The following is a 14,907-nucleotide window of genomic DNA, read 5'->3' on the forward strand; positions in this document are numbered from 1 at the left end:
AATATTTGAAAAAGGAGGAATTATATTTCAAAACCATGCCATGGTGCATATTTATTAAAAGCTTGCAACTCCCAATTTCACAATGCAGACACTGTAAACTTATTGACAGAGAACCCATTTCTCAGGCCTTATAGTTTAAAGGTGCAAATAACGAATTCCACAGGAAGATATTTATAACAAATTATTAAAAAATATAAAAAACTGACTTGACATTTTGCAAACTGAAACCACTCCAGGTGATAGAATGGAAGGCAGATAAAGGAAATGAAATTTTGACATGGATGTTGAAACAATGTCATCCAAACCAGACCAGTCATCGAACTGGTAGACCCCCTGGACCGGGAACCGAACCAGAACCAATAAAAAAACTGGACCAAAAAACCGGTCAACCAAAAACACATAAAATATTCAAGTTTCAAAGAAAAACAAGTATACTCATGTGTATCCATATGAATCCAGACCATTTATACCAAAATAAGAAAAAGTTTCATTTATATACCATGCAAGGGTGCACATAACCAAAATAACACCAAATGCAATCCATCTCTGAACTGAAAATACATTAAGGCCCTAGATGGCCTCTAGCATCCAAAAAAAACATGCTACAACAAATACCTACATATCATCAAAATCTTTTCCTATATGGGATCTTTGTCATCAAAATCACCCTCTAAGAATTAAAATAAGATAAAAAATACTTAGCATGTCAATTCAACATTTTGTTTGAGTTCAACAATCAATACCACTAGCATCAAGGTACATAGAGGGATTTGTGCTCTTGATTAAATGCTAGTTGCATACCCTCATACATGACAAAATCCAATGGAAACATTGTAATCCCCTCAATCCTAAAATCATAAAAAATTATTAAGCCTGCAGGATTTTGAGTGGGATCTAAAATTCTATTTTCTCCATATGAAATCCAATGACTTCAAAACCACTCTCAAACATCCTAAGTCAATTCAAGGTAATGTTAAAAATTTAAAAGTGACATTCTCCTTTATCTTTCATATTGAAAATGAAAGATAAAGAAGAATGTCACTTTCACTTTAAGAATTTAACATTACCATGAATTGCATAGCCATTGTACGGCAATAGGCTTGAATGTTAGGCATTAGTCAGGCAATATGGTCAAATACTAGGCATCCCCAGCCATAATCATTACTTCAGAAAAAAAATTGTGTTCAAAGGGTCCTTGATAGCATTGTACAAAACCATCCAGTTTAAGGAAGAAAGGCCAGTAAGGTACCAAACCAGCCGATTCCGTAGAAGAACTCATCAGTCTAGTAATGAACCGAGCAAAAGTGGTCTGGTTTACCAGTCTGAACTGGTTTTTGCCTCCAATCGGTCGAACCGGCCAGTTCTGACTGGTTCGGTCCAGTTTTGATAACATTGTGCTAAAACAGGGCCAAGGGAAACCTGGAAAATTACAAATATGTTGTATATCATCTTCATCTAAAAGAAATAGGAAAATGATCCAGAAGAATCTTAAAATCATTACCAATACAACCCTAGAGAGATAATCTAGTAGCTCAAAGTCAGGAAAAAATTGCACTTTTGCAAATCTATACTCACAGGCAACATTAACAATCAGTATCACCAACCTATTTTATCTACTGAAATTTTACAGAACTAACATATGTATGAATTTCTTTTTTTTATAGTACCAGTCTATGGAATGCCAGTGGTTGAATATTCAATGTCAGATTACATTACTAATAAATATGAGTGGTTGCATATATTAACAACGGTTGGCATGGGCAATAACTAACGTACTACAACTATATATTCAGCATCATACAGCTTTAAGACGAATATTTATTGGCAATTCTATATGTAAATCCCTTCTGCTTTATAATTGAGAAAGAATTGGACTGTGACAATTAATAGTGATGTCAAAACAGTTATTATGAATGGCTCCAATCCCCAGTCTACATCATTGTTCCATCACCATTTCTTCTCTCAAGTTTCATTGTTGTCTATTTTCAACAATCTCATTTCTACCTATATATTTTTCTCACTCAATGGTTTCTCCATGTAAAAATCTCTGTTTTCCCACCCCGGTTTTCAGTTTCACCTTATTTCTCCCATGTAGTTAAATGCCCTTTCCCATAACCATACATTTAACAAGCTGAAAAAATAAATATTGATGAAAACACAAATTCTGGAAATTTTACAGAATGCTGGAAATTACAGAAATAAAAATCAGCAGTAATAAACAGCCATTAAAACACATTTAAACACTGAGATTTTTGGTCAACTTGACCCTGGAAAAACCCCCTACAACTCTTGGGGAAAACCAGTTTGAGAGCTCTTCTTTATTTCTGAAAATTGCCTTTTTCACAGTGAAAAATATTCAGCAAAAAAATCAGCAAGCAAATTTACAACTTATCTCTTTTCCCATGCCTCACAGCAAACTGGAAATTACAGCAAACAAGACAACAATAAATGTTGTACGGCCTCCTCGATTTTCATGCCCACATTCGGCATTAAATGTCGTTGTACGACCAGCATTAAATGTGATGTACGGATTGCAATAAATGCGGTGTACGGCCCTCGTTTTGCGTGCAGAAAAATCAGCAAACTGGTCCTCGTTTTTTGTGCAAACCACTCCTCGAAAATCGTGCCAAAATTTGCCTTTCACTGTGTGTTGAATCAGCTGTACAAATCTGCTCAACTGCTGCCTTGGAATGTGTGCCAAGCTGTTGTCTCCTTCTCCTCCCTGCTCAGAAATCTCTCTTGCTCTCCTTCTCCCAATCTGCTCATGAAATAATGAATGACCTTTTCCTCATTTTCCTCCTTTAATCTAACCCCAAGTGACTTTTGGGTGATCCAAGTGACTTTTGGGTGATCCCTAAATCCAATGGCTGAAATAGATTTAGATCAATGGCTGAGATTAAATGCTCATTTAAATCTCACTTTTTATTTTTTAATTCACCCCACTTTAATAAAGACCCACTTAGTCATTTATTTCCAAAGTCACTTTTCCTTTCTAATTTTTCATTGACTTTATAAAATTCACTTTAAAATTAGACTTAGTAACTTTATCACTTAAAGTCACTTTTAAATTAGATTTAACTTTATAAAAATTATAAAGTTACTTTAGGAGAAAAATTAAATTCTTTTGGACACTTTTCCCTAGGCCAAAGATCAAAGCCTAAGGGAACCACCGGTCCTCCGGTACCAAATTTCAACACTCCATTTACATGTTTCTTGTTACAGGAAATCTAGCAGGCCTAGTGCAAATTCTCAGTAGGCAACCTAGGTCTTATGGCAACAAAAGATAGCTACCATTGTCACATCAGTGGCTTCTCTCCAGCTGTTTAGTGGGAATATTATCCCCACAAGGCTTCCCTAAAAACTGTTGAAATATGTAACTAGGTTCGGTCTTCATAATGACATCTGTAATCATGATTTTATGTATTTGATGTAATAAAAAAATAAATTTACTATTATTGTTCTTGAGGCATGGGTTTCATGCTAAAGGAAATTTATTTTTATAGCTCAAGCTCCCATTGAGAGCTTCTAGTGCTTATGAGTCATTATCATGTATGAAAGATCCCTTTGGGTATGTTACATATTGTAAAACGAATTTATTTGAGTCAAAGTCAAGTCAAAGAACCCTCCAAGACCAAGTCATGATGCTATTTACAAGTCAGCCTACACTCATGATCAAGTCGGCCTAAAGAAGAGCAATTCGACCCAAAGAAAGGCTTACATAAAGGAGACCTCGACCTCACTTGGGGGACACACTCACACACACTCAAGTTCGATCATAAGAGAAGAAGTGCAAAAAAGAAGAAGACGAAGGAAGAAGAAGTCAAAGTTTTAAGATTGGTTTTGGGCTACTTCTCTCAACACGTGCAAAGGAATTAGGGTTTATGCTACTGCAGTAAAGCTGAATTGTAGAAGTCAAGTTAGGTCATCAAAAGGAACTATTTTGAAAGTCGAATTCTCTAGGAGAAATAATCTACCCAAGCGAAGAAGAGAGGAGCAAGAATTCACCATTGTTTCTGACACGTGCAAGGTTAGGGTTTCTGCAGAAGAAACTGTTGGGCAAGTCGAAGTTGTAGAAGAACCTATTGGGCAGGTCGAAGTTGCAAAAGAAGTTGTTGGGCAGGTCGAAGTTACAGAAGAAGTTGTTGGGCAGGTTGAAGTTGCAGAAGAAGTTGTTGGGAAGGTCGAAGTTGCAGAAGAAGTTGTTGGGAAGGTCAAAGTTGTAGAAGAAGTTGTTGGGAAGGTAAAAGTTGTAGAAGAAGTTGTTGCGAAGGTCGAAGTTGCAAGAAGCAAAGTTTGACTTGGTCTTGGAGGTTCTTGGTCAAGGGTCAAAGGTCTTGGAATTTGTCAATTGAAGGTCTATAAGAAGAGAAAGAATTCTAGTGGGTTTTCCTCTCAAGTCACAGAGGTTTTGGCCGTTGTTGATAGCGTATATCTTGTGTCCCATTGTCTTATTATTCTTTATGGTTTGGTAGAAATTTGATGAAAATAATACTAATAATAATCAAGTGAAAGAAGAAGCTAATCAAGAAAAAGTAAAAACACATCACAAACAGTGATCATAGAAGAGAAATCACCTACACTTGTTGCCCCTAGATTTCTCAAAATAGTATCAGAGCTAAGGTAACAAGTTAAGGAAAGAGAAGCTTAAAGAAGGACACTCAAGGACCGAAGCACTAAAAGATCATCAAAAGCATCAATCATCAAGCAGGACCACTCATATGAAAGGCACTACAAGGACAAGGATTACATCATCATCTTGAAGGAAGTCACAAAAGAAGACATCAAAACCCTAGTTCATTCAAAGAAGGATTCTACATTTGAAGCACTCCTCGGAACCTCACACAATCATCACCTTGAGAATGAGACCTCGAAGATCCTACTCAAAGAAAGAAGGACTACAAATTGGAGTATCTAGATGCCCCTACATCAAAGAGAAATCAAGGAAAAGGCATTGTCTTCATCCTGAAGGAAACAAGGTGATCTCCCTCTCTTTGAAGGAAGACATCTTCTATCATTATCATCATCATCAAAATCAAGAAGGCAGCAAATTGAAGATATTGTCATCAAGGAGTATCTTCACAAGTACTTTTATCTCCACATCTGAATCTATCAAAATGTCTTTTTGCAAGGAAAGCAACAAGTTGGTTGGACCATGTTAAGGGCTCAATCACCAAACTTCCAAAGGAAGAAACTCAAGCACTTGCAAGGTACATGAAAGGGGAAGTAAGGGCACAAAGGGTTCTCAAAGAATCCATCAAAGATACCCTCATTTCCTATGTATCAAAGTTAGAAACATCAAAAGAAATATATGCCAAACTTATAGAATTGTTCTTCGTAAGCATTGCAGGAGAAGTGATCTCATTAAGACAAGAACTCTACAAGATGAAGATATCAAAAGAAGAAGGAAAAGCCTCATACTTTATGAGGGTGTCAGAATTAGAGACTAGCTACAAGAGTTGGGAGAAATAATATATATATGGAAATGACAACTATAGTGCTCAATGCACTACCAGAGGAATGGGGAAAATTTACATCAAGCATCTATGGAAATAACGAAGCTACCCCATTCAATGAACTTTGGTCGCTATGAAACCAGGCTGAAGGCAAAATGTGATGTAGGATCAAACAAGCAAACACAGACATTTTCTCCCATGGCTACGAGAAAAGGGTAGTTTGGTCTTCCGAAACGAAAGAAGAATATGGCCAAGGTTTAATGCTACAACTATCAACAATATGGGCACTACAAGAGAGATTGTCCCAAGCTCAAGAAGGATAACAAGAAAAGAGAAAGGGAAGAAGCCCATATCATTGAAGAAGTGGAAGAAGTTGAAAAGAAGATATCAAAGAAGGAGGAAGTAAAAGATATCTACTATGATTGAGATAATCTTCTACACCTGGTTCTTTTCAAGTTTTGTAAAGTATAGTTTTCATAGTAGAAAGCATTAGAAGCATGATAGGATGCATCATTTTAGGAGATGGCATCATAGCATACGAAGGAAGCAAGAGCTCATGACATCAAAAGAAGCTTGAAAGATAGCTGAAGTAGTAGATTGTGGCAGTCATCATTGGAAGGAAGTAACCGAGTCGATACAGAGTCGGAGTCGATCCTCAGCCGAGTCGGAGTCGAAGACGGAGTCTAAGTCGACCCTCGGCCGAGTTGGTGTCGGAGTCGGAGTTTTAAAACATTGATTTCAACCCACTTATAAATATAATATTGGTACATATAATTTCAGCACAAATATGATATTGGCACATATACTTTCAGCACAAGAGAAAAGGTGCCCTATCTATATATATGATTGCATTCAAACTAAATCTCATGGTAAATTATCATATGAGGATCCCGACACTTCACACAATCACAGAGTTCATTCAACTACTGAATCAACTATGCCAACCATAATTTTAAAGCAGAGCTCTCAGGCTTGAAACTTTCCAACTTGCGCTTGAAACTTTCCAACTTGCACCTAAGGCCTTGTACAGGGGTCTGCAGCTTGAACTTGCTACCCAGTTACTCGAACCAATGTTATCCCTTTTCATCGGTTTCTTGGCTATTCTTTTGTGCAGCTAATGAGAGTGGTCCAGCTCCCATGGTACAGCTCCACTTCCACTTTTACATAATATTTTCACATTGTATTTTTTTACATGGTCAAATGCCATGTGCAGGGATTGAATGCAGCAATCCTTGATTTGGAATCACATAAGTCAAAAAAAAAAAGAGTACAACAAGATGCGAACCAGAGATGCTCTTCCAGTGTATCAGCACAGGAATGGCATCACAAGGAAAGCGACAACAATAATGCAACGGATCTTTGTGACCTTAGAAAAGATGTTTCTGCGAATGCAGGGAAGACAGATATGTGATAGGTGAAGCAATAATATCCTGAGAAAGGAATTACAAAGACTGCCTAAATTTAGGGACCTATGAACTTGGCTCTGATACCATGTCAAGCCAAGTATTTGGTAACTCCAGAAACTTAAATTTTATTAAGAAGATCATCAATATATATACATAGGAGTGAGACCCTTTGGGATTCACATTCCAATGTCTTTTTGTATTCTCATTTTGCATTTACATATTTACAAGATATTTTCCCAATCATGAAGAATTAGGCGTCAACAGTTGTATTATGAATTTCTATCATCATCATGTAAATGTTTTATAAATTTCATATTTTACGTGTAATTCACTAATTTGTTACATTTTTTAATATATAAAGTGTACTCCGTGTCATGTTCCGAGGTGTCATCATGTCACACGTCGAATACTTGTATTTTTGTGTCCTCCATGCCCTATGTCCTTGTATCATGTGACTTAGTTCACAACTAAAATAGCCAAAAATAAGATTTACAAAATCAAATTTCCAAGCAAAATTTTGGATGGCACCCAGATCTCTTTTCATTACACATGATAGATGATTTTATTACAACATATCAACTTCACCCAAGGTGCAAATGCAAAATCCAAACAGCAAATCAGCATCTCCCAAGCTTACAAAGCAAAACCCAAGCTTCTTTCAAGCTCATGAAGCAAAACAAGCAAATAGCAAAAACCCAAGCTATTGCAATTTCATGCTAATCTCTAGAATATTCTCAAGATAATGAATCTTGAAATCTAATTATACCCTTTTGAATCTCTCACCTACCCATGCATGTTCCAAGAACTGCATCCTACTTCCTAGCATGGGGAAACCAGTCGAATTGAAGAAATTTGTCAAGCTCTGTAGGAGTATCAAGGTAAACTTCCCTCTGAAGATCATTCACAATCTATATCACTTACCATAAATTTCACCAACGAGAAGAAAATTTCATTATATTTCCATTTTTACATGCAATCCATTTGAGTTAATAATATTCATGCTAATTAGATGAAGGCAAATGAGACGACAATAAAAAGCAAAAATTATGAAGTTATAAACCTTACTTTTTCTACTTTTTATTATTAAAAGAGAAAAGTATTATTTTATGTTTCTAACACAGAAATTTTAAGAGATTTAACTATATTTTAAAAATGTTTTTGTATAAGACCACAGTTAAAATTATTATAATTTTACTCTTCTTCTAAGGCAATCGAAGCCATAGGTGGATGAACAGGAGCAATGAGTTTTGGGAGTGGGAATGAGTAATGGGCTATGGTTCACTATCAAGCTTTTACACAACAAAAGCAAGAGCAATTTCACAACTTGGCAGAAGAAACGAGGAAAGGAATGATCAAGGAGCAAAAATTAATTGTTACTTGTCAAGATCAAGTAGAGAGAAACAACTCATGGAAAGACCCAGAAGTTCCCTCATGCACCAGTTACGTTCTTCATCGGCAAAATCAGTTCAACACAGTGATGGGGGAGTTTGTTCAGCCAAAATCGATTTAGTGGTGGTGGCAAGGGAGAATGTACACATAATAACAAAGTACAATGAATTTGGTGACAAAGAACTGGGACAGCGCTTTGTGGTAGGTTTATTTAATATGTTAATGTTATTATAACTAGATTGCATACATAAAATAAATATAACATTTTTTATAATAATAATAATAATAATCTAGTTTAAGGTTACAACCTATCCAGATGCCAAATTGATGTATCAAACCCTTTGCTTGTGGGTGACAAGAGACCCCTCCTCACAACGACTTTGCTGTTTAGTCTGTAAACGTATTCATACCCTACCCCCTCCGAAATTGATCTTGTGACCTCCAAGGAGGAAATACATGCTCTTGACTGTTAGACACACTAAGAATGGAAATCAAAATAGGGGATTAAATTAACCACATTTAACGAACTTCATTACACTTCCTTTTTATTCGCTCAATTTGAAATATTAATGCAGACAAATGACAAACATGATGACTTGGTGCACAAGAAACATGTCTAAGCCTTAATTACTAAATCTGACTGTAGTACTCATGAACTATTGATGCTCAATATCTACTAATGTAGCCATAAACCATCAATGTCAAATCAATCAATATGAACTTTGGAGAAGTTCATCTTCAGCGATAGCAGGTACATTATCAATCCATGACATGCAAATATGACAATATCATTTGTAGATGACAATTGTGGCCTGTTAATGCAGGAAAGCAATAATAATAATAATAATCCATTATTAATGTCACAGCCTAGCAAGACACCAAATTGACATATGAGACCTCTTCGTTTGTGGGACAGAGAACCCCCTTTCTGCAGGGATTTCACTGCCTAGCCTCCGGAGTTGGACTTACCCTACCCTCTGCTGGATTCAAATCTGTGACCTCTAAGGAAGAAACACATGTTCTTAACCATTAGGCCCACCATATTCAAAGATTCATCACAAGATTACCATTCTACCAATAGAACCCAAGTTTCCTTTTGGAAAAACAAACCCAAGAATTCAATCACATTAACCAATCAGAAAGTTCTCAAATAGTAACTGCAAAATAAAAAGTTTGAACGACATACCTATAAGCAGGTTCACGTATCCGAGGATCATAGCAGCCAGATTTAGGCCAGGCATTACTTTTGCCTAGTTTATCAGACTGATTATTTGTATTTAATCTGTCTTGTGAAAATATTCATCTCTCCTTGATAGCCCTAGACTGTTCACTATTATTCCTGGCATTCCCAAACATGTCCTCATCATCTTTTGTACTGTTATTTCCAGAATCAGAAGAATGACCAGGAATTTCTCCATCATCCAATTCAGAATCGCTTCTATCAGCATTTTCTACCTTAGTAATACTGGAAATTGGCTCTGAGTTGATAAAGCTATGAGAAGTGGCTTTGAGGTCATTTTCTGTCATTTGGTCACCTTCTTCCATAACATCCACAAAATGTTCAATATCATCATCATTGTCCTCAGGCTCAAGCATTGCATTCCTGCAACAATCCATGTTAAACCAACATTTAATTGTTAATAAAATAAAATAATAACCTATGCTCATCTCGTTCAGAACCACAATTTTAAAACAAGGAAATATTACACATTCAATGATTTAAATGCAGAATATAATGACCAAACATGATTCCTCACCAAAGAATAGGTCTTGCTTTTAGCACTTCAGACAATAGCAAAAGACACGCACATGCAAATTGTGGGGGCTGTTGAAGTGCAACCTGCACAACAAGATATAAACCTGTAAAAACCTTGACCCAGATTGCCAAATTGCTGAATTGCCTCTAGCCAAAATCTAAGATCTTAGTGTTGTCATACTTATTGAGAGTAGAGAACGTAGATTTGGTGAGAGTTATGTACCCTCTTATCAAATTAAAATAAGGAAATTCCTTTTCTACTAAAAGCATCAATAAATAGTTTATATTTCCAAATAAAATTGTAGGATTCTCAGATTTCATTATAATATCTGTCCTGGCATAGCCACAACCAAGCTACACACCTGCAACAACCGTTTTGAAAATGCAGCAACACGCTTTGAGTTTATATCAGACTTCAACGCCTTGAACATAAGCCCTAGAAACATCTCTGTCTGAGCAACAGACAGATCAAAATATTATCAGCATATGATAAAAAATAAAAATGTTGCTCATTTAGATTGTGCTTTAGCAATAGGTAGCCAATATAGTTTTGGTCAAGGATATTCAAGGAATACTTGTCCCTGTAAAATGATTTGAAGGCTCATGTTGATTTCACAATGATAGACACAAGATAGAAGCACAACTTTAGATGGTTATTTATAGTTAGTTTACTATGTTGCACCGATCTATTCTGCAAAAGCTTTTCGCATCTGATGGAGATGCCCACATATTCAAAAAGACATCTACATTCTATGCTTTAATACCCTGGTGGTTGAAGATTCAGAGATTCTTTAATAATGGAGTGCTGACATCCCATCCAAACAATCAATTTCTTTAACAAAAGTGTTGTGTCCAATATTCAGGTTTTGATTCATGCTCTTATACCAAGATTGATCTTCCTATTAGAGAATGAAACAACTTTTCATTCAGTGTGACCGTCTGTGCTTTGATATAGATGCACTACAAACATTCAACACAAAGAATGAGATTCCTAAACCATCTACAGTGGCTTCTCAAAGGAACAGTCAGTTATTAACATAACATTTATTTTTCCTTCTAATTCTTGTCAGACTGTTAAACAACTACGATACATCTGCTTATCACTCTTTCTGAACCCCTAACTGGGAATGCAAATGTGCATTTACAATTTATACAAGGAAGTCTTTTATTGCTAATTGTCAATTCCCTGACTAAAAGCCACCAACTTGACAACATGTCCAACAGACAGCCAAGTCTCTCCAATGTTGAGCACTGGCATCAATGCCAAAATAGTTCATGACCATTGATCTCAATGTAGTTTGGTGATTCCTGTAGACTATGTCAATCACCTCTTCTTGTTGGTCCCATAAGTTGTGGGCAGTCTGGTGCGCAAGTATAAGAATAGCATGAAATATCATGGAGCTCAAAATAAATTCATTATAAAATTGAGTACAAAGACAGTAAGATTGATGGTGGTTTAATTGAAGGTATCAGTCATATGTTTCATTCCTCTTAACTTATCAGAATGCTCCCCCATAACAATTTAGCATATCTTGATCATGGGTGTTGAATACAATGACTTTTCATCAGCATATCTTTGTCAGGAGGATGTTATAGTGTCAAATTTCTATGGATTTCTGTGTTTTTCAAAAGCCTGGAGATAATTTATAATATTTCATATACTGTCTTCATTTTATCAACAAGGTTCAATCCATATTTACTGACCAATGTGTGAATTATATTGTTTATGTCTTTTTTCTTGAAACTTTGTGGATTTCCTTGTTACCTTTGACGACTTCATGAGAGCAGGAGTCAAAAGTGTTGAATAAAGAGCACGATAGAAGCGATCACTGACAGTTTGGTTTTTAGCTAGAAGTTGATATAGCAACATCAATGCTTGCACCCCAATATTGAAACTCTTGGAATGCACCTGCCAAGAACAAAGTTTAGGTCACAAATAATGATCAAGTGGGCAAAGGCTAAGATGTAAACATTGTCTTCAACAATCATTATTACCAATTGAAAAAGCACACGTGTCTCCTTCTCTATGATAACATCGGCTTCATCAGTTGAAACATAAGGAAAAGCTCTATTAACACCCTGCAAAAATGGATGATTCAAAACATCAATAGGTTAAAAATAATTCAAACTTAGCACAACTACAATGTTGCCAAGCAACTATTAAAGAAATAACAAGCTATTTTACAATTATTATGGTCAATGGTGATTTCAGCCAACATAATAACTACATGAATAACTACGAAAACACAAAGAAACAGCACACTGTTATAAAACAAATATGTCAATTCTCCCACTTGTACAACATGGAGCGATATTAAGAACATAGTGAAAGATTACAAACGCACGCAATATCAACTTCAGAATACATGTGGATAGGATAAATATAACAACAAATAAAGAGTATGATTAATGAACATATAACTCTATATATGCCAAATGCCATACCCAACAAGACTACAAAGGACACTAACACCGACACTATAATGTTCCAAATTAAATTTTACAGCTAATAACAGACACATGAACAAGGCTACAGTAAATGGAATCACAAATATGCATGCACCATCAAAAACATCAAGAAACTGGACAAATAAGCTGAGCCATTTTATTAAATTATGAGCTGTAAGGAGTACATATATAAAGGAACAAGTGAGCCTAGGCTTGCATAAGCAAGCTGGAGCAACCCAAGTGGAAGAGATGACCCCCAAGAGTTAGGAAACTTCGGCCCAATATCCTTCTATGCAAACCCAGAAATTGGCAACTGTTGTTGCACTGGAAATGCTGAGAATGACCCTCTGTGATGCTCGGAATCGCCTGAAAATGCAGTTGTAGTTTCTCCCAAAAATACTCAACCAAACCCAAAAACGAATCTGCCCCGAACCAACCACCCGGAAAACCCACAAAATGGTGCAATCACCAGCTAAATAATAAAAAGTACTGCTGAATAAAAAGGGAGATTTCTTGCCTGAATACTGCCCAGAAAATTCTGCAAATTTAACCCAGGACTCATCTTGAGTCTCAACAACCCAAAAAAAACCCAGAAAAGGTTTTGGCTAATTCTGACCATCCAAAATTGCCCTCTTTTGGCACTACGCCCTCCTGAACTATTAATTTTGGTATGTTCTATGCTTAAGAGCAATTTACTTCAATTTCTTTATAAGCCCAATATCAATATCCAGTTTAGCAATCACATCAACATGATAGTAAAATGCAGATAGAACATAAACATAAACAGTAGAAGACAAGCCAAGACAAGAGGACACAAGATGTGGCACCAGCCAAGTACAAACCCCAATGTGGGGAAACCCTTGATCAACTTTTCTTATATCCTTCAATCTAAGTTACTAGGATACGGATACGGATCGGGATCCAGATATGGATACGGATCCGTTGGATTTTTGAAAAGCCAGGATCCGGATACGGCGAGGATACGGCGAGTACAAAAATATATAATAATATTTTTAAAAAAATATAAAAATACATTTGATGTTTAAAATCAAAACCATTCATGAATCACAACATTAGAATGAAAATAATTAGACAATTTATGAATCTGAACACTAAAATTATGCATCTTGCCTCATACAAAGATGATAGTAGTAAAAACAAAATGAATGTTTCATCAATGATCACTTTATTAATATGATAATATAGAGTAGGTGTGTCTACATATCATGAAATGGGTCTACATCATCATCATCTACATATTGCAACTCTACATCATGAATAGACAATCGTGCACCAGGAATGTTAGAAGTTGTTGCAGAAGTAGGAAGTGGTTGTGTAGCATCCTCAAGTAGATTAAGGTGAGTCATGGCATTCAATGCCATGTTCAAGTCAGATATCTCAGGTTCCACATCCCACGTCCTATTTGGACCTTTTTTATACTCTGAAGTAGAATGTGATAGAAGGCGAAGGTTGGAATGGACATATACAAGATCCTCAGCCTTCGCTGCTCCCAATATGTTTCTCTTTACCGAATGGATGAAGCCATATGTACTCCAGTTCCTCTCAGCGGATGAGGAACTGGCAACCTGCGATAACAACCTCGTGGCTAGAGTTGAGAGATAAGTGCCATCTCCAGCATGGAAGCCCCACCAAGTAATAGGATCCATATGCCCCCAATCATCCATGGCTATTGGATCTGAAAAGATCCCAGTGGATTGTACAAATGCTCCAAATTCATCACGTACATCCTTTGCAATTCCAACTTCCCTATAGATTTTCCTCAAAGTTATCTTATATCCCTGTACCACTTCAGAATCTCTACTTGGTGTTGTTCTACCAGGTAAAGACAATATTTTGGAATGGTAATATTTGGGATGTAGAGCATACGCCAAAAGGTGTAATGGTGTGGTCATTTTCTTCCACCTTTTTGTAACTGTCTTTCACTTCATTGTAAAATACTTCAAAGGGGTCCTGCTCACTTGCCTTGATAATTTCTCGTATTTTCTCCAACATACTATCTATGTTTTCATAGACTTCCCCCAAGCAAGGCATATCTGTGTCAAATGCCCTAATCATGGTTAGAATTGGTTCTGTGAACTGCAAAAGGTATTGGACCTTGTCCCACCATGCATCATCAAGAATGATATACTTTATTCTTTGTCCTCTATCAGAAGTTGAAGTCCTCCATGATTCCCAAAGAGGGTCAATGACCATTGCCTGTAATGCTTGTCTGACCTCCAAAAGCCTCTTTATGACTAAAGTGTGGGAAGCAAAACGAGTTTCGGCAACCTACATAAACATATTGAAAAGTAAAATCTCAAATCAGACATAAAATAAATTGAACATTAAAATTGAGAACTCATAATGCATAACATTGATTAAAATTGGAGTACCTTTAGTAGCTCCAACTTTGCAAAACTCCGATATATGGCTTGGGACATTGAGTGATTCGTGA

The 14,907-nt window shown here is 36.3% G+C and overlaps 1 protein-coding gene across 1 annotated transcript in view; it reads right to left on the bottom strand.

Annotated features, from left to right (window-relative positions):
- EDA25 (CCAAT-binding factor) overlaps nucleotides 1-14,907 on the bottom strand; it is a 327,784-nt gene that overhangs the window by 50,886 nt on the left and 261,991 nt on the right. Inside the window, 5 exon segments of the mRNA XM_089419585.1 lie at nucleotides 9,435-9,851; nucleotides 10,006-10,088; nucleotides 10,367-10,456; nucleotides 11,770-11,913; nucleotides 12,000-12,083. Of these exon segments, the coding sequence (XP_089275711.1) occupies nucleotides 9,435-9,851; nucleotides 10,006-10,088; nucleotides 10,367-10,456; nucleotides 11,770-11,913; nucleotides 12,000-12,083 (818 nt within the window).

The sequence above is a fragment of the Pinus tabuliformis genome, chromosome 4_1 (assembly GCF_031772625.1).
Source record: "Pinus tabuliformis cultivar Carrire ecotype Pingquan chromosome 4_1, CPIR1, whole genome shotgun sequence".
Taxonomy (NCBI): domain Eukaryota; kingdom Viridiplantae; phylum Streptophyta; class Pinopsida; order Pinales; family Pinaceae; genus Pinus; species Pinus tabuliformis.